Here is a 20,633-nt window from a genome sequence, read left to right as displayed (position 1 = left end):
ATGCTAGATTCAAGGCACTTCACCATAGTGCTGGAAATGTGTTTTGAAGAAAGATGATATTTTTATGCACAAAACTTGAAAGTTGGTAACATTCAGTGCTGACTAGGGTGTAGAAAATAGGCACTTGTGCGCTTTCAGTAGGAGTGTGAACTATTTAAACCTTTTTGGAAAAATGCATCCTATAAGAGAAATAAAATCACAGGTTCTATAGTGGCAAATACTGAAGCCAACTCATATGTTCATTAGGAAAATAATTGAAATTATAGCTTTTGTGCACTGTGGAAAATTAGGTATCTCAAAAAAAAAAAAACAAAAAAAACTAGATAGATCTCTATGTACTGATTTAAAAAGTGCCCATGATATTTCTAAGTTCAATAAATTGTGAAATAATGAACAAAATATAATATTTTGTTCACACAAAAACTGAAATCTAAAAGCCAGAATGGTATATAATATTTTGCCTTATCCATGCATATCATTTGATGGTTCTGATGTTAAAGAATCTTCCTGCAGTGCAGAAGACCCGGGTTCAATCCCTGGGTTGGGAAGATCCCCTGGAGAAGGGAATGGCAACCCACTCCAGTATTCTTGCTTGGAGAATTCCAAGGACAGAGGAGCCTGGTGGTTTATATAGTCCATGGGGTCTCAAAGAGTCTGACACAACTGACTGATTAACACTTTCACTTTCATCATTCCAGAAGTCAAAGTGTTAGTCACTTTTACTTAGTGTGTGTATATATATATGTACATATATACATATATATATATACTTCTGTATATTTATATTTATCAGAGAAGGCAATGGCACCCCACTCCAGTACTCTTGCCTGGAAAATCCCATGACAGAGGAGCCTGGTGGGCTGCAGTCCATGGGGTCTCGAAGAGTCGAACACAACTGAGTGACTTCACTTTCACTTTTCACTTTCATGCATTGGAGAAGGAAATAGCAACCCACTCCAGTGTTCTTGCCTGGAGAATCCCAGGGACGGGGGAGCCTGGTGAGCTGCCATCTATGGGGTCGCACAGAGTCAGACACGACCGAAGCAACTTAGCAGCAGCAGCAGCATTTATATTTATAGAAGTATATTTATATATATTAAGTTTTTTATTTTGGGTTATAAAAGCAATATTTAGAAGATGAAAATACTGTTGAACCTTGAGGAATACTCCTATTGGGTATAAAAAATACTTTTAAATATTCTTACATTATGGGACATTTAATTTCCTTAAGTGAGTTAACTGGTTGTTCTCAGTGGAATTTGGAATTAATACTCTAAGACTTAAATTTCTATCCCATTTTTAATTTAAGCTCATTAATATTTTATTTCATTTGCGTGAGCCTATTATTTCCTCAAGTCAGATATCAACCCTTTCCTAATTTCTTGATAGTTAGAAACCAATAAAGATTTAATCGGAGATGTCTGCGACTGAGCACGCATTCGTGGGGCAAAGTGGGCATTTGAATCAGGTGGTGGTGTTTTAATATTTTAACAACTTTTATAAATGTGATAATAAAATTCAGCTTCAAAAGTTTTTTTTAAAGTAATTTTATTTTTGAATTGGAAAAAAAATAAGAATTTTCAATCATCTCAAACATGTAAAGAAGTTTTCCTACTGTGCTCAACATGTCAGGAAGTATAAAATATGATCTCTAAAGTTTTTACTATATGTTTCTCTTATGTTGTTTTAGTATACAGTTATTCCTCTTGCAAGTGCATTTATTACTCAATGCCTAGTATATTGTTGCTAAAGAAATTCTATAGAGGTAGCCTTGCAGAGATTTTTTTTTATTCTAAAAATAGTTTGTACACTTTTATTCCATAGAAAGCAGCATTAGGAACTTAGCCCTATCGAGAATTTATTTCTTGCAAGTACTGTCAACATGCTGGGTGAATTTATTTCTATATAATTATATCATATTTTATGTTGGGGCTAAAATAGACATGTGTAATCCATCAGTACGAGTTCCTTTGTGTGGATAAATGAATCAACAAAGTCACCTGAATAAATCATTTTAGTTTTCAACTCAGTTTTGTGGAAGTCACCTGTTCTCACACACCTTTATTCTCCATTCGTCACTGACTGTATCTTTACTTCAGACACTATTTCTGCGTTAGTCTTCCTTGGTTGAATTATGTGGGGCTTTCCATGGGAAATGTTTTTCACATTATATCTGTTGTTCTAATCTGAGTCAAAACAAGAATTCCTGTAACTACTGTGTCTTAATTTTGAGTCTAAAGAATTTCATGAATTTCAAAACCTTCAGAGAACTGGGTGATGATGCTACTGGGTGAATTCCCAAGATGATTTATTATATTGACTGTTTTTTAGAGTTTGCATTTAGCTATACATGGTCCCTCACAGGAGAAAATAGACATAGTAAATTTAATTTTTGTATATCTTTCTTGCTTTTCAGAAAATAAATACTGCTGGAACCAGTAATGCAGATGTCCCTTTGGCTGAGCCCGGAATGTACCAATTGGACATCACATTAAGACGGGGTCAAAGTTTAGCTGCCCGAGATCGAGGAGGTAAGAACAGTGTCACCTGGAAGCTTATTCTCTGTATTTTTGACAAGCTTTGTTTTCCTTGTGGTTTCTTAAGTTAAAAAAGATCAACTGTAATATGAATTTTAGAAGTCTGGGTTCAGTGATGTTACTCAAAATGTCTGATGCCTGTGACCATGGAGAAAGAGGTTATGATACAAGTTCGAAAACTCTGGACTCATCCCAACCCAGACAGTGAGGTCCCTGTCACATTGCTGACAAGTTAGACCCTGCATTTTATATATAATTAGTGACAGAGTCAGTTGAGTAGATGAGGCACACATTTGAAGCCATATTGGAATTCACCTTTTCACAGACCAGAAATTCTTTCTGCTGCATAGATTTGCTCCATTGAATCTCACAAAACTGCACAATCTCATAAAACTGCATCTCACCAAAACTTTGGAGATTCCCAACATGGGATTTCCTTAAACTTGACTGGACCTGGCAATAATCCCATGGTGGATTAACAAGATTTTGTAGGTCATGATGAAAAGGAAGACAAAGCAAACACTGTTTAGTTCCTGGATTGCATATCCCAAGGCCATCTCCTGATGAACTAGCTTGGGATACATTAATTATTCCTTGAACCCTGATTAGGGGTAGGACAAAAGGTATACCTTAAACAGACTTTCTAACATCTTTTGCATGTTTCAAGCTTCCAGATGTGGAGATCTGAAGGCCCCGAGGGCCCACATTCCTAAAGGAAACTGAGTTTGAATTTAACTCCTCCCACTGAGAAGGAGGAGAGTCCCTTAGCCTCTTAACTCCTTGTCAGATAACCCTGAGTGCTCCTGGCATCACAGGATTGCATTTTTTCTTCTCCTACCCTAACTGATATCTGCACTTAGGAAGTGAAAGGAAGCAAACAAGATCACAGCTGATTGGTCATGTCTGACTCCCTGCGACCCCATGGACTATAGCCCGCCAGGCTCCTCTGTCCGTGGGGATTCTCCAGGCAAGAATACTGGAGTGGGTTGCCATGCCCTTCTCCAGGGGATCTTCCCAACCAAGGGATTGACCCCGGGTCTCCTGCATTTGCAGGAAGGCTCTTTACCATCTGAGTCACCAAGGAAGACCTTCCTATCTCTACAAACATAAAATAGAGAAAATGATTAATGTAGCAGTGGGGTTTTTAAGATTAGAAATGATACAAATAATAGATTTAAGTAAAAACTAGTAAATATCAAAATATTATTAATGAATGAAGGTATGATTACAAAAGTTAGAATATAAACATGGGGGAATTTTCATAATTAACCATCTGGTTGGCAGGCTATGGTCCATGGGGTTGCAAAGAGTTGGACACAACTGAGCAATGAACACTTTTAGTTTTTTCTCTTTTAGTAGCTGAAGACAAATATTTATGGAATTGAAATGATGGTCTCAAAAGAAGTTATAGTTAGCTTGGAGGAAAAAAAATAATGCTATTAACATAGTATTTCACTATATATATATATATAAATCATTTTTAGTCTTCAGAACAATCTTAATTACATCATTTGACCTAAAATGAAATTGAAATAGGCATCAGGTGATCAAAATTTTAGACCTTGATATGTCCTCCCAATAATATTAAATACATAAGCACATAATTATTTATTGCAAATTTTTTGTAATTACAAAATCCCCATGAATAGAAGAGATGGTTAAATAAGCCTTAGTACATTTGCAGGATGAAATAATATGCAACTGTAAAATAAATAAGAAAAATCTCTAGGAACTGATATGGAGTTACTGGATTTATTATTAAGTGAAAAGTCAAAGTGCTAAGAATAGCAACAGTATGAAATTTAGGTAAGAATGGAGTATAAGGGATTATGCATTAGCTGTTCATTTCTTCAAAAAGAAATATCAGAAGTAAAATCCAGAAATGAATGAGACTGATAACAATGTACAATAATGTAAGAATAGGTGTTTAGAATATAGGATAGGAATGGGGTAAAAAGGATAAGGAAGAAGTTTACTGACATTTTCTTCAATGAACTTTCTTATATGATTCTAACTCTTTAATGACAGCAGTATTACAGAAAGAAATGAATGAGTAGATGGATGGATGGATGGATAGATTGATGATAGATTCCCACATCCTGGTTGATATTTAACCATAACCACACCTCAGGGGGATGGGAAATAAAACAACTAATCTAAGTGATTAAGTAAAACCATGTTTGGATTATACACTGTGAAACTCAAGACAAAAAGAACTAGATATAACTAATGTACTTCAAAGCATGATTATCAATTCTGAAACTACTTACTGAATATACTAGTAATGGACAACTAAGTAGATATACTGTAGATGAAAGAGCCAGATTTCTTACTGTTGGAGAAAGAAGTTACATACATGGAATGGGAGAAAGCTAGGATGTACCTTGCTGTGTTAGAAAGGTAGCAGTAGGAACTTATGGCTTCTTATATATACAGATAGGAATTAAGATGGATAGGGGTGTGTATAATCTATCTGCTGAGGGGACCTAGAAGCCATCACAAAGGTGTAATGACAAAGTGGAAATCTGTACACTTTTGGCCCAGATCTTGGTTTCTAAATACAATTCCCCCATAAAAGTAAGCAGGGTTCCTGGTAAAATGGTTGATTGCAGATCTAGGGCAGGGAAAGTACAAGACAAGCCTAGGACATTTTGCAGTGCCAAAAAATAAGGTACTCAAAAATGGATGGCAGAATGTCAAAACGAAATAGGAGCCAACTTAAAGGCGTTCCTGATGATCAAAGCTGGTACATTTCAGCAACAAAATAAATAGTGGTAATCATACATTATAACACATAGAATACTATAGATGTCTATGAGCTCATAGATAACCGTGTATCATGATAAATACATAACTGAATAAATGTGGGATAAGGTAAAGCTTTTCCTCATGGTGGAATTCTAATGAACAAAGGTGTGAAAATAGGAATAGGAGATCACCTTTTGACAAGCATCACTGTAATAATTATTATAGGCAATAATCATCCACCGATGCTAAAATTGTTATTTAGAATCTTAGTCGTATCTGACTCTTCATGACCCTATGGACTGTAGTCTGCCAGGTTCCTCTGTCCATGGGATTTCCCAGGCAAGAATACTGGAGTGGGTTGCCATTTCCTTCTCCAGGGGATCTTTGCAACCCAGGGATTGAACCCGTGCCTCCTACATTGGCAGGTGGATGCTTTACAGCTGAGCTACCAACTATATATGCAAGATTATGATGAGAAACTGGCCATTTGCATCATTTCAGACTATTTCTCCCACAAGATATGTATGAATTACAAAGGGGAAAAGGTTACTTTACAGTAGAAAAACTTGGAAGACATCCCTTTAACCAAGTGCAAAGTTAACATCAGCAGTAAGGAGACCAACAGACATAATGGACCTCCTGATCTGATGCGTTGGGAAAGATACATCCTGTCTGTGGCATTCTTGTCAGCAATGCATAAAGTCAGTGTCGTCCTGAGAAAACATCAGGCAAACTCTGGCAACATATGATGCCAGTAATCTGAGCTACTTAGCAGCTGTCCCTTGGGCAGGGCACGCACCATCTTGTTCCTCTATTCACGTGTTCACAGGTATGAGTCTGGATGGCATCGTGTGTGTACCACTGTCTTTTTTGTAGTAGCAAATTATTCTCTATAGACATCTCTGTCCAAAATAGGAACTTTTGAGAGAGAAAATGAGATGACCATGTTCCTAAGAAATAACGGAGAGAAAATACTACTTTACAGAAGTGAAGACTATCCCAAAGTGTTTAAAATGCAAACTCTATCCCAGCTTCACTGTCTTACTCACTTGCCTGACGTTTATGAAGTTTTTATTTGGTAGATATGAGAGGAGATATATAAACAGAGGAAACAACCTGAGTTAAGTTTGGGATTGATTAAAACATCGTAGATTCACCTGTAAATAACAGATGATGTTAAACATATGATTGGATAGATAGCACTGGGACATGTATATATGATAATTAGATGGAGATGGGTAGTTCACAGTGAGAAAACAAGCGGGGAAGCACTATGGTCTTGTGGGAATATAGTTTTGGGATTATGAATGTGGAACTGGAGAAGGAAAGGAAAATGGGAGAGCTGCTGGTTCAGGGAATGTCAAATAGCGTCTGAGATAAATTGGGTGAGGGAGTTCAAAAAGTATTGCAATTTTCAGACTAAATGATGGCTGGGCACCTTGTGGATTTTGGGGAAATGTGACTATAGGCAAAAATATTTGTGTAACTGTTAGAATTAGCAGAGATTGCACTCTCTTGTTATTTATTATATTGATGCCCTCACCTACTGCCCAGCAAAGCCCAAATGCCTGTGTTCCCTGTCATCCTTGCACTAAATAATGGAAGGGAAAACTCATTTCAACCATCCGCATGGTCACTAGAAGGTTGTTTGAACTTTATATCAGAATTTTTATACATCGTGGGCACTGAGCAGTTGTAACTGGCCGTCCTTCTTCCACTTTTATAACCTGTTTTATAGAACAACCAGATAGCTCTGGGGAGCGCTACTACTTTTTCCTACATTTTATTATACCTGCTTTAACAGCCTCATGGACCAGAAAGCACATGACCTTGGAGAGTCTGTTGTACATAATTTCAAAGCCAATCTCCACATTTTATTAGCTTTGTGACTGAGTGAGATGTGCAGTCTCCCTTTGCAACTGCAGGGTTCCAGATTTCACAAACAAAAACACACGATGCCTTGCGTTTTTTTTTTTTTTTTTTTTTTTGGTTGGCTGTACAGTGCGGTATGTGAGACCTTAGTTCCCAGAAGGTGAATGTGAAAGTCACTCAGTCGTGTCCGACTCTTTGCGACCCCATGAACTGTATAGTCCATGGAATTCTCCAGGCCAGAATACTGGAGTGGGTAGCCTTTCCCTTCTCCAGGGGATCTTCCCAACCCAGGAATCGAACCCAGGTCTGCTGTATTGCAGGTGGATTCCTTACCAGCTGAGCCACAAGGATAGTCCCCAGACCAGGGATCAAACCCATGCCTCCTGCATTGAGAGCATGGAGTCTTAGCCACTGGACCACAGGGAAGTTCCAACATGATGCTTAAATTTGAATTTCAAATAATCCATTATCTTTTAATGTGAATAAATTTCATGAATCTAATCCATGGTATAATGAATATAGACAATAACATTGTACTATAATTATGTAATGTGATAAACATCATCATAATGATAAACATATTATTATACAATATGTAAATATATCAAAGTAACATGCTGTACATCTTAAGTGTATACTATTTTTCATGTCAAATTTATTCAATGAAAAAGAAATAATACACTACTTGGAGTATTCTTATACTAAAAAATTATTTATTCTTTATTTGAAGTTCCAGTTTAACAGAGTTCCTTGTTTTCTCTAGCAGCCCTTTGGCAATTGTCATGCCTAGTTACTTTTCAAAATGCCATTTATATTTTAATTAGGTTTGGCTTTCCAGGACTGCATTATCATCTATCACATTTTGAAAGTCATGTCTTGACAAGATTATTTATGTTGTTAGAAAAGTAAGAGCAATCTGTGTAGACATGCCTGGTGAGAGCAAATTCTCTACAGTTTAAGTCCTTGAAATTTGTATTGTGGAGGCTGTATTCATTTCCCGGGGCTGCCTTAACATATTACCCAAAATTTCGTAGCTTAAAACAACAGAAGTTTCTTCTCTCAGTTTTGGAGTCTGAGAATCAAAGAAATCAAAGTTGTGGTAGGAAATAGTCCTTCCAAAGGCTTTTGCAAAGAATTCTTCCTCGCCTCTTCCAGCTTCCAGTGGCCCCAGGCATTCCTTGACTTGGGGCAGCATCACTCCAATCTTTGCTTCCATCTCTACATGGCATCCTCCTCTGTTTTCCTGCCTCAAACTTCCATCCTCTTTCTCTCATAAGGATAGCAGTCATTGAGTTTTAGGGCACACCCTAAATCCAGGATGATCTCATCTCAAAGTCCTTAAGTATTTTATCTGCAGAAACCTCATTTCTTTTTTTGGAAATAAATTATTTGGGGGTCAAAATCAGTATGGTAATACAAGATAATGTAGACAGTTTTTGCGAGAACAACTGTGAAAAGTTTAGCAACTTTGAATGTTCATAAATCATTTCAGTTCCCTGAGGCTTTGAGAAGTTTTGATTGTTCAAAGGTTAAAAAGATCTGGCTGAACTCTAGAGACATTTGATGAAAAAGCCCATTTCTGAATAAGTTTCATAGGTACTGGGAGTTAGGAATTGGACACATTCTTTGGGAGGACCCAGGCCAACTCCCTGGAGGAGGGCATGGCAACCCACTCCAGTATTCTTGCCTGGAGAATCCCACAGAGAAGCCTGGTGGGCTACAGTCCGTGGGGTCACAAAGCTTCAGACACAACTGAAGTGACTGAGCGTGCACACACATACACACAGGTCAGCTCACAACAGAGGACAATTCTCTTCAAATACCAGGAACAAATTTAAAAAATAAAAAAGTGATCCACATGAACTTGTTTATTGTAATTCTATTTTTAACAGTGTTCGAAATCCCTGCATTGAGGTAGAGAATTTCATTCACTCCACACTGAAACCCCTGCAGTCTGCACTGTGACTCTGATGTGTCAGTGTGAAAGGAAAGTTTCCATGTGTTCTGAGAACAGTTTTCAGATTGGAGTAAGAACTTTAGAAACCTGATAGATGGGAAAGGATTGAGAAGCTCATCCCCTGACAAGTTTCAGTTTTCTCACTATTTGGGAAAGCCTCACTAATTGAGAACTTAATACCAGTTTTAAGAAAGCCAGATCTGAGACAGTAAATTAGAAAGCTTTTTTTTTTTTTTTCTGTTTCAAAAATTGTCTTGATAAAAATTAAACATATTCTAAGTGTAAAAATAGCCCTTTTCAGGTTGGAGAATCTGCCAGAAATTTTGTTATTAGAGTGTGACTTATGAAAACTTTTAGAGGTTTATTCATTGAGTGGATAGGCATAGTAATGTTTCTAATATGTATTGTGTATCAGGAGTAATGTTTAATGTGTCCATACATGTATAATCTGAATAGGACTGACCATTAGAGCGGCTTCCACCCCACACATTCGTTCACCGCTTGGTGTTTAGGGTCCTCTTTGGTTTTGACCCTTGCAAATTTCTTTTATGGTCAGATTGCCATATAACCGGGCTTGCCTGGGGGCAGTTCTGTTTTTTCCCCTTTGACTTGCATAATATTATCTCATTTCACTGTCACAAGGGTCCTGATTTTACAGACATAGTATGTACTCATGTGTCTTAGAAAAAAATCTTAATCCCATTAAACTTGATCATAAATTTAAGCATCATGAGTGTTCCTGTTTTTTCCCAGAAGGAAATTGCAATTTATATCATCAGAGAAAGGTGTGTATCTGAGTGACTCTGAGATACTTTTCTTGGCAGCCCCTTCTTTAGGTTTATACAGTCTTTAAACAAGCTATTTTGATCAAGAAAAGGTCTGTCATGCTGCATTTCTCTGCTGAGGTTGTGAATTGTATGTGTTGCTAGTCAATCGATTTTTGCAGTTCTTACAAGTGGTGGAATCAACTATAGGCTTATTTTACTCAATATAGGCACAAGCATAAGCAAAGATGTTAACGTTATAGCTTCCACCAGTTTCCTACCATTGAGGATATTTTTTAATGTTAGTGACTCAGTTTTATTGATAGCTTTTTCACTATGATCTTAAGCCTCAAATATATATATATATATATATATATATATATATATACACACACACACATATTATAATATATATCCACTGTGTGCATATATACATTTATAGCATATGCTTCTGCAGAACACATATGTTCTATTGTGTTTGTCTTGTTTTCATAGGTGCAAAAAAACCACTCATTGACACATAAAGATTCCCTTATTTCATGTTAGTATAACTAGAGCTACATAATTACTAAATCTTCAGAATGAACTTCTACCTTGAGATTTTGTAAATGACTCCTAGACTATATCTTTTTGCTAGAAAGCTTTTTATACTGGTCTTTTTTAAAATAAAAATCTTACTTCGGGCTGTTCTGGGTCTTCGTTGCTGCCGGGGGCTTTCTCTGATTGTGCAGGCTGCTCGTGTGATGGCTCCTCTTGTTGCAGAACATGGGCTCTGGGGCCTGTGCTCAGTAGCTGTAGCGCGCAAGCTTAGTTGTCCTGAGGCGTGTGGAATCTTCCCGGACTAGGGACCGAAGCCACGTCCCCTGCCTTGGCAGAAGGATTCTTAACTACTGGATCAGCAGGGCAGTCCTATATTAGTCTTAGCACTTCCTTTATTCTGAGCCAGAGGCAAAGAACCCGGGCAGTTCCCTAGGCTCTCTGCAGCACTGCATACGTGGAGGTATTCCTTTCTTCAAAATTCCCATGGTTTGCCAAAAGATGCCATCTTTTAGTGAATGTAAATCCAGAACTCCTTAAGCCATAGAGCAAACCCTATACCAACTTCCTGAAGAAACCCCAAAGATGTTTCCACATATGAAATGCTGTCATATCACACCTGGCAACGTTAGGTTCACTTTTAAAGGTGCTATCTCTCCTGCTATTATGATAACAAATTTGCTTTGCCTAATTATTTCTAGATTGGAAGAAGAACCCATTTTTATTTAACCTTTACAAAAAACCACATTGCCATGAAAAGTAAAAAGGCCCATGAAAGGAACAGGGTACAATGCCTGACACTGTTCTCAGGAGTTGATAGACAAGGCCAATCAATACATATCATATGTTCTTCAGAATCTGCATAGACTTTGACACTGGTGGGTTTTTATTTGAAATATGATTTTATTATTTATAGATGAATTCAATTTATAATAAGTATAGTTTAATTCAGCATCTGTAACAAAGGCTGATTTTAAGCTTAACTCATTTTAAAAGTGCATCTCTGAGTTCCAATATTAGAAATAGCGTCCTTAAATTCACTTGAGGTTAATTAACTTGTATACATAGTTTTCCATATTTAGATTTCTTAAAGGATATTCTCCTTGACCTAAGTATAAAGGAGATTGTATGTGTTCATGGATTTCAGTGTATTGTGCCTATAGAGAGAGTATAAGTTCAGGAACTTAATTATGTGTTCTCTGAAATTAGATCATATGAAGTATGCAAAATTACCTTTTTCATAAATTTTGAAATGTCATTGGAACCATTTACCAAATAAGAATAGGTATACATTTTTGGTACAACTATTTGATATAGTCAAACCTATATAAGGTGACTTCGCTCTCACTTTTCACTCTCATGCATTGGAGAAGGAAATGGCAACCCACTCCAGTGTTCTTGCCTGGAGAATCCCAGGGTCGGGGGAGCCTGGTGGGCTGCCATCTATGGGGTCGCACAGAGTCGGACACGACTGAAGCAACTTAGCAGCAGCAGCAGCAGTATATAAGGTTATAGGCTCATTAATTAAGATTATTTTAAGAGCCAGCATTCATTCTAGTTAGTCTTCTAAATTTGGAATTAGAGAGACAGTGAAAAGTTCTACTGGGCTTTATTAGTGCTTATCATAAAATAAATCATTAAAAATGACATTCTAAAGCAAATAACTACAATTGGGTGTTTCTTTTTGCTTTTATAAGCTGCTGCTGCTGCTGCTGAGTCACTTGAGTCGTTTCCGACTCTGTGCGACCCCACAGATGGCAGCCCACCAGGCTGCCCCGTCCCTGGGATTCTCCAGGCAGGAACACTGGAGTGGGTTGCCATTTCCTTCTCCAATGCATGAAAGTGAAAAGTGAAAGTGAAGTCGCTCAGTCGTGTCCGACTCTTCTCGACCCCATGGACTGCAGCCCACCAGGCTCCTCCATCCATGGGATTTTCTAGGCAAGAGTACTGGAGTGGGGTGCCATCGCCTTCTCCGTTACAAGCTACTATTTCTTTTTCTGTTGATCTTGGGTTAGCAGTCTACTTTCACGAAGACATCTGGTTTTGGACCAAAATAGTCTTGGAAATCTTAACTTTGAAAGTGCCCTGGATCAGTTGGTCAAGTATTTCTTTTCATGGCAGTCTCAGCTTGCATTTGTAAACCTCAGCCATGGGTTTATTCTTAGGAGCATCAACAGTCTTCTCCACCAACTTCTGAGATTTACTTTCTCAGTTCAGTTCAGTTGCTCAGTCATGTCCAACTCTTTGCAACTCCATGGACTGCAGCACACCAGGCCTCCCTGTCCATCACCAACTCCCAGAGCTTGCTCAAACTCGTGTCCATCAAGTCGGTGATGCCATCCAACCATCTCATCCTCTGTCATCCCTTTCTCCTCCTGCCTTAAATTTTTCCCAGCATCAGGGTCTTTTCCAAGGAATCAGTTCTTCACATCAGATGGCCCAAGTATTTGAGTTTCACCTTCAGCATCAGTCCTTCCAATGAATATTCAGGACTCATTTCCTTTAGGATGGACTGGTTGGATCTCCTTGCAGTTCAAGGGACTCTCAAGAGTCTTGTCCAACACCACAGTTCAAAAGCATCAATTCTTCAGCACTTAGCTTTCTGTATAGTCCAACTCTCACATCCATACATGACTACAGGAAAAACCATAGCTTTGACTAGACGGACCTTGTCAGCAAAGTAATGTCTCTGCTTTTTAATATGCTGTCTAGGTTGGTCATAGCTTTTCTTTCAAGGAGCAAGTGTCTTTTAACTTCACAAAAAGAATGAAATTTAATTTAATTTCACAGACTCTGCAGTCACCATCTGCAGTGATTTTGAAGTCCAAAAAAATAAAGTCTCTCACTGTTTCCATTGTTTCCCCATCTATTTGCCATGAAGTCATGGGACCATATGCCATGATCTTAGTTTTTTGAATCTTGACCTTTAAGCCAGCTTTTTCAGTCTCCTCTTTCACTTTCATCAAGAGGCTCTTTAGTTCTTCTTTGCTTTCTACCATAAGGGTGGTGTCATCTGAGTATCTGAGGTTATTGATATTTCTCCTGGCAATCTTGATTACAGCTTGTGCTTAATCCAGCCCAACATTTCTCATGATGTACTCTGCATGTAAGTTAAATAAGCAGGGTGACAATATACAGCCTTGACATACTCCTTTCCCAATTTGGAATCAGTCTGTTGTTCTAAATTGTCCAGTTCTAACTTGCTTCTTGACCTGTATACAGATTTCTCAGGATGCAGGTAAGTTGGTCTGGCATTCCCATCTCTTTAAGAATTTTCTACAGTGTGTGGTGATTTATGCAGTCAAAGACTTTGGCATAATGAATAAATCAGAAGTAGATGTTTTACTGATATTCTCTTGCTCTTTTGATGACCCAACAGATATTGGCAATTTGATCTCTGTTTCCTCTGCCTTTTCCTTTTCCTTTTTTTCTAATTTTTGCAAAAGACATGTCTAATCTTTAGCTTAAGCAGGAATTTGTAGGCAAGCAAGAGGGGAAAACAGAGGCCATATGTTGATGGTAGACAGAATGCTTCTGGTTAATTTATTATAGAAACCAATCATACCAGAATGAAAGAGAGTAAAATCTCCTATTGGAAATGATCACATAGGCTTTGGGCAACAGGTAATCAGGTGACGATTACCTGAAGGGAAAATACGTTATGGACAGTGAAGGCTTTGGTAAATATCCAGTGTTGTGCAGTCAGTACTGTAGAGTGTACACCAAAATCATGTCCAATGGATAAAAGCATTTTAAAACTGCGAATAAAATTCTTCCTCAAAGTCAGTTTATTGACAGCCATTATGTCATCCCGAGTGTATGAGTGTGAACTTGCTTCCCCTCACCCCAATGGGGTCTATAATATCATGTCAAAACTAATACTTTATTGGTACAAAACTGACCTTGAGTAGGCCAAGATTTTCTTTTTTGTTTTGAAGAATTTTTCCTATCCCCCAAAAGAATTATGTTGTGTGTAGTTTCTAAGTCATGTCCAACTGTTTGCAACCAATGGACTGTCGCCCACCAGGCTCCTCTGTCCAAAGAGAATATTCTATGCCCATTTTGGGAGAAGGCAATGGCAACCTACTCCAGTACTCTTGCCTGGAAAATCCCAGAGACAGAGGAGCCTGTAGGCTGCAGTCCACAGGGTCACAAAGAGTCGTATAGGACTGAGCGACTTCACTTTCACTTTTCACTTTCATGCATTGGAGAAGGAAATGGCAACCCACTCCAGTATTCTTGCCTGGAGAATCCCAGGGTCGGGGGAGCCTGGTGGGCTGCCGTCTATGGGGTTGCACAGAGTTGGACACGACTGACTCGACTTAGCAGCAGCAGCAGCAGCAGCATGCCTATTTTGACCTCCTACATTCAGCTGAACATCAGACCCACAAGACCATCCAGGCCACACTTGACAGTGCTTCAGGAGTATACAGGGCAGGAACCGTGGCTCAGCAGCAGGACAGTCTCAGCTGTCCCTTCCTGCTGTACCTGCAGCAGGCCCTGCAGTCACCCAGGAGTTCTTTACCTTAGCTACTAGGCAACACAATGCAGGGAGAAGGCAATGGCACCCCACTCCAGTACTCTTGCCTGGAAAATCCCATGGATGGAAGAGCCTGGTAGGTTGCAGTCCATGGGGTCGCTAAGAGTCTGACATGACTGAGCGACTTCACTTTCACTTTTCACTTTCATGCATTGGAGAAGGCAATGGCAACCCACTCCAGTGTTCTTGCCTGGAGAATCCCAGGGACGGGGGAGGCTGGTGGGCTGCCGTTTGTGAGGTTGCACAGAGTCAGACACGACTGAAGTGACTTAGCAGCAGCAGCAGCAACACTATGCAGATGGAAAAAGATAAGATGACATTGAACAAATGCGGGAGCCTCTATGATATCAAAGCTTCTTTCTCATAGGAGCTAGAATCTTTTATAACTGCTTCATAACATAGTTTCCAGGGACCTGCCCAGTTACAAGTATTACATTTGGAAATCCCAAAGATTTGGCTTCCTAACAGATGCTTATACTTCTCCCAGGCCAGATGAAATTTACCAACCAGGGCATCCTTTTTACCTTGTGTTGCTTAGCAACATAGTTGACATACTATCTACTGAGGTTTATAAGGACATAGAGAGTTAACCAAAGGTCATATTCTCAGGGGGAGAAGGCAATGGCACCCCACTCCAGAGCCTGGTGGGCTGCAGTCCATGGGGTCGCTAAGAGTCGGACACGACTGAGTGATTTCACTTTCACTTTTCACTTTCATGCATTGGAGAAGGAAATGGCAACCCACTCCAGTGTTCTTGCCTGGAGAATCCCAGGGACGGGGGAGCCTGGTGGGCTGCCGTCTATGGGATCGCACAGAGTCGGACATGACTGAGGGGACTTAGGAGCAGCAGCAGCAGCATATTCTCAGGAAGAAGGGGGAAAAGCTTTCCCCACCCTGGGGCCAGCATTGAGAACATAACAAAATAGAGGGCATTCATGTATCTAATTGTATCAGTTGGCCCCTCCTTGCTCTAGTACCACAAGAAAGGTTTCAAGGTGAGATAACTTCAAGCCTTTGGTGTTACCTAGCAGCTGTTAAAGCAGCATAAACGTTGCTTTGGGTATAAAATACCCTGTCAGATTTGTTCATCCAAATTTAGGGCCTGACCTTGGAAGAAAACCAAAACCAGAGCACACAAATGCTCATGGATGAGAAGTAGCTACAACCTTTTATGTTTCCAGTCAAAGTAACAACACTTTATAGCAGCCATAACAGAGAAAAAACAATAAATAGTTTAGTGATTTTAGATTGTCTAGACATGACAGTATTCTTGCCTTGGAAAATCCATAGACAGAGGACCCTGGCAGGAGTCCATGGGATCAAAAAGAATTGGACACGACTGAGCAACTAAACAACAGCAACACAACAGACATGACGGACCCTTATTATTCTTTCTGTTTGCTTGTTTTTTTAAATAAATGACCGTGGTCATAAAATACACAACATCACCAGAAAAGCAGACTCTTTTGAAAGTATGCATTCAGTTTGGACGAGGCAAAACCTTCCTTCTATGCACAAAGCATTAAATTTTTACTACCATTTTTCTTTCTAAACTACAAGTTCTCTATTATACCTAAACCTCTTTTAAAAAATGATTTTATGTATAACTGTGCTTTTCTAAATTTTCTCGAGTTTTGAGAATATATTATCTCTTCCTGCTTGCCCACAACATCCCCACCCTCCCACAGCCCCAGCTAGTGATTGTGCTAATCTTCAGATCTGAAGGGCTCCACTATGAGAGTTTATCAAAGGGTCACTGAAGGGTGTGCACCTCTGCTGGTTTCCCTGGTGACTAATGAATTGATGAGCTGATGTAACATCAAATCCCCCTTTAACTGGTAACCTCCCTCTCCCTCCCATCTCACTGTAAAACCTGTATGTGGTGGTGTGTTGCTCCAGGATTTTGCTTTCAGACTTGCAACACACCCTATCCATTAAACCACTAATGTGTCTTTTTTAAAAAATGTTTGAGGATAATTGCTTTATAATGTTGTGTTAGTCTGTCATATGTCAACATGAATCAGCCATAGGTATACATATGTCCCCTCCTTCTTGAATTTCCTTCCTACCCCATCCCACCCCTCTAGGTTATCACAGAGCATCACACAGCAAACTCCCACTGCCGTATCTGTTTTACACGTGGTAATGTCTGTGTTTCAGTGCTACTCTCTCAATTCAACCCACTCTCTCCTTCCCTCTAATGTCTCTTTCACTGACTCCTGACTCCTTTTCAGTCTCAAAGCTGGGCAGATGTAGGGCACTTTTGGGGTGCAGCCTGACACCCGTCAACCTTAGAATGAAAAGAGTGGGGCTTGACAGTCCCGTGGCTAAGGCTTGACAATTCCAATGCTAGGGCATAGGTTCAATCACTGGTCAGGGAAGTAAGATCCCACAAGCCATGTGGCACAACCAGAAAAGAAAAGAAAGAGAATGGTTCTGGGAAAAAAGAGATACTCATCTGTATGGCCTGTAGTTCATCATTTATTACGCCCTAGTTATTTGGTTTACCTTTCTGTTAAGCATGGATGGATGCTATCCACTGTGAATGTGTGTAGATGTTTTACAATTATAGTCGCAAGTGAAATTTTCTTCCCTGTTAAAGAATGACCAATTTGTCATTCACAAACATCTTTCAGATGTGGGAAAATGGGTTGTTTCAAATTTTGAAAGAGTACAGTTTTGCAACAAAAGGCACTGAGAGCCAATGACTACAAAGTTGTATAACTGTGCTTTTCTAAATTTTCTCGAGTTTTGAGAATATATTATCTCTTGACAAAATTATCGAGGAACAGTTCCTCATTAAATTTAGAAAAGAATGAATGAAGCTTTGTTTTGGACTAAAGAAGACTCTGAGTATGAATTATAAGAATAACTGAAAGAAATTGCTTTTCTAAAAAAAGTACATTCAAATTTTAAAATTCTCAGACTTCAGTCAATTTACTTGCACATCTTAATAGCAGGCTGTAATAGAAGAAAGACCTTGTGCTTTAGGTTGGGGGCTCTGGAAGCATAGCCTGAGACAGGGATTTGTGCTTCTCTGTGAAATAATCTGAGAACACAGCAGGAAGGGTGAGGATGAAACAGGGAAGGAAGGAGACCAGTAGAGGCTAGACGAAGCAGCAGGTTACCTTTAGGGACCTCTGGAACAGGGTATGGATGCCCCCAACAAGTTTCAGTAAGAAGCCGAGAAGACAGGCTATTTATTTGACAATCCTAATTTGCCATTTGCTGAGGCCTGCTCCCAAGGTTCCGGCACCTGTGGCCTGGCACATACACAGGCCAAACATGCTCCTAAAACCATAAATGCTTGAGGAGGAGATGGAGGTCGAATGTCTTTGGTGTTTAGGAAAACTGACTGCAGGCAGGAGATGGCCGGGCACCAGCAGCATCTGCTCCAACACAGGTTTGGTGTTATGCTGAGTTACATAAGTCAGATGCAGCATGGAAGCATAAAATGATTTCGCTCATCTGTGAAATCTAAAAAAGCAAAACAAACAAAAGATGCAGAGGAAGGAGTACTGATTACCGGAGGGGAACCAGGTGAGGAGAGGTGTGTGAAACGCAAGAAGGGGATCAACTATATGGTGATGGATGGTAGCTAGACCTGTGGTGATCACTTTGTAGTGTCTACAGATGTCAAATAATCCTGAGCCTTGTTACACTGTATAGGATTAATGTGTCAGACAGGAGCAAAGAGGAAGTGAATTGTTTGGACTTTATAATTTGTGCATACTTCCATAATGAGAATATAATTAAAGGTGAAAGTCTAAAGCAAACAGAGTCAGCCCATAAAATTCAGAAACTCTCTTAGGTGATCTGTGTAACACTGAAAGCTTTGGGCTTTTCTTAGAATCATGCATTTGACTTATCAAAAAATACTGCACTACCTCCTAAACACAGTGACCGAGGGTGCTGCTGCTTTGTATTCATACTTGTCACGTGTTCAGGCTATGCAGGTGCTGCTGGTGGCTATCTGGAGGAGTCCCAGGGTGTAGCCCACATGACGCCATCATTTAAAGACCTCCACTGTGTTGTTTTGCCCCTGAAGTATGATTCCCTGTGCCAGTCTAAGACAGACTCTACTTTCAATTTGTATTCTCTTAAAAAAAAAAAATAGACTGTAAATATTGCCTTTTCCAGAGTTGGACTTTAACACAGGTCAGAGGAACTGCCTAGAAAACCAGGGATATGAAAAAGAATACATAAAAGCATGAAGTGTACAAATGTTAGAAAATCAAATCCCGCAGTGCTAGGCTGAACACCCGGTCTGTACAGTACCGGGCAGGTTGCCAGTTCAAGGAAGCACCCTTCACACCTGGAGTTCTGCAACACAGCAGCCCTGCAAATTCCTGAGTTGGGAGTACAAGTGGCAATGCTGTCATAACTATCAATTAGAGAATGCGTGTATGTGTTAGTCACTCAGTCGTGTCCAACTCTTTGCAACTCCACGAACTGTAGCCAGCCAGGTTTCTCTGTCCGTGGAATTCTCCAGGCAAAAATACTGGAGTGAATCGCCATTCCCTTCTCCAGAGGATCTTCCCAACCCAGGGATCAAACCCTGGTCTCCTGCATTGCAGGCAGATTCCTTTCCATTTGAGCTAGTAGTATAAAATAATGACACACTATAGTGAGAAATCATTTTGAAGTGTTGGTGGGTTGAAACACGTAAAGGGACAAGACTCATTCCTGGCACATAGTAAGCAGGTAATAGGTCTTAACTATATTAATAAAGGTGGCAATGGCACCCCACTCCAGTACTCTTGCCTGGAAAATCCCATGGACGGAGGAGCCTGGTAGGCTGCAGTCCATGGGGTCACTAAGAGTCGGACATGACTGAGCGACTTCACTTTCACTATTCACTTTCCTGCATTGGAGAAGGAAATGGCAACCCACTCCAGTGTTCTTGCCTGGAGAATCCCAGGGACGGGGGAGCCTGATGGGCTGCCATCTATGGGGTCGCATAGAGTTGGACACGACTGAAGCAACTTAGCAGCAGCAGCAGCAGCAGCAACCACAAATGAACCTAAGCACTGTGCTAAGGTGTTTTGAACTTTGGGGTTTTTTAAAATATAAATTGATTTATTTTAATCAGAGGCTAATTACTTTACAATATTGTATTGGTTTTGCCATACATCAACATGAATCTGCCACAGGTGTACACATGTTCCCCATCTTGAACCCCTCTCCCACCTCCCTCCCCATACCATCCCTCTGGGTCATCCCAGTGCACCAGCCCCAAGCTTCCTGTATCCTGCATCGAACCTGGACTGGTGATTCATTTCTTATATGATATTATACATGTTTCAATGCCATTCTCCCAAATCATCCCACCCTCTCCCACAGAGTCCAAAAGACTGTTCTAAACATCTTGTCTCTTTTGCTGTCTCACATACAGGGTTATCGTTGCCATCTTTCTAAATTCCATATATATGCGTTAGTATACTGTATTAGTGTTTTTCTTTCTGGCTTACTTCACTCTGTATAATAGGCTCCAGTTTCATTCACCTCATTAGAACTGATTCAAATGTATTCTTTTTAGTGGCTGAGTAATACTCCATTGTGTATATGTACCACAGCTTTCTTATCCATTCATCTGCTGATGGACATCTAGGTTGCTTCCATGTCCTGGCTATTATAAACAGTGCTTCGTTGAACACTGGATTACATGTGTTTCTTTC

The 20,633-nt window shown here is 39.7% G+C and overlaps 1 protein-coding gene across 10 annotated transcripts in view; it reads left to right on the top strand.

The window, feature by feature from the left end:
- MCTP1 (multiple C2 and transmembrane domain containing 1) overlaps positions 1-20,633 on the top strand; it is a 1,071,916-nt gene that overhangs the window by 257,246 nt on the left and 794,037 nt on the right. For all 10 annotated transcript variants that reach the window (XM_059888261.1, XM_059888262.1, XM_059888265.1 and 7 more), the window contains exon 2: positions 2,417-2,531. In XM_059888261.1, the coding sequence (XP_059744244.1) occupies positions 2,417-2,531 (115 nt within the window). The remainder of the gene's footprint in view (positions 1-2,416; positions 2,532-20,633) is intronic.

The sequence above is a fragment of the Bos taurus genome, chromosome 7 (assembly GCF_002263795.3).
Source record: "Bos taurus isolate L1 Dominette 01449 registration number 42190680 breed Hereford chromosome 7, ARS-UCD2.0, whole genome shotgun sequence".
Lineage (NCBI taxonomy): Eukaryota > Metazoa > Chordata > Mammalia > Artiodactyla > Bovidae > Bos > Bos taurus.
The sequence above is the reverse complement of the archived record's forward strand: the minus strand, read 5'-3'. Positions and strand labels throughout refer to the sequence as shown.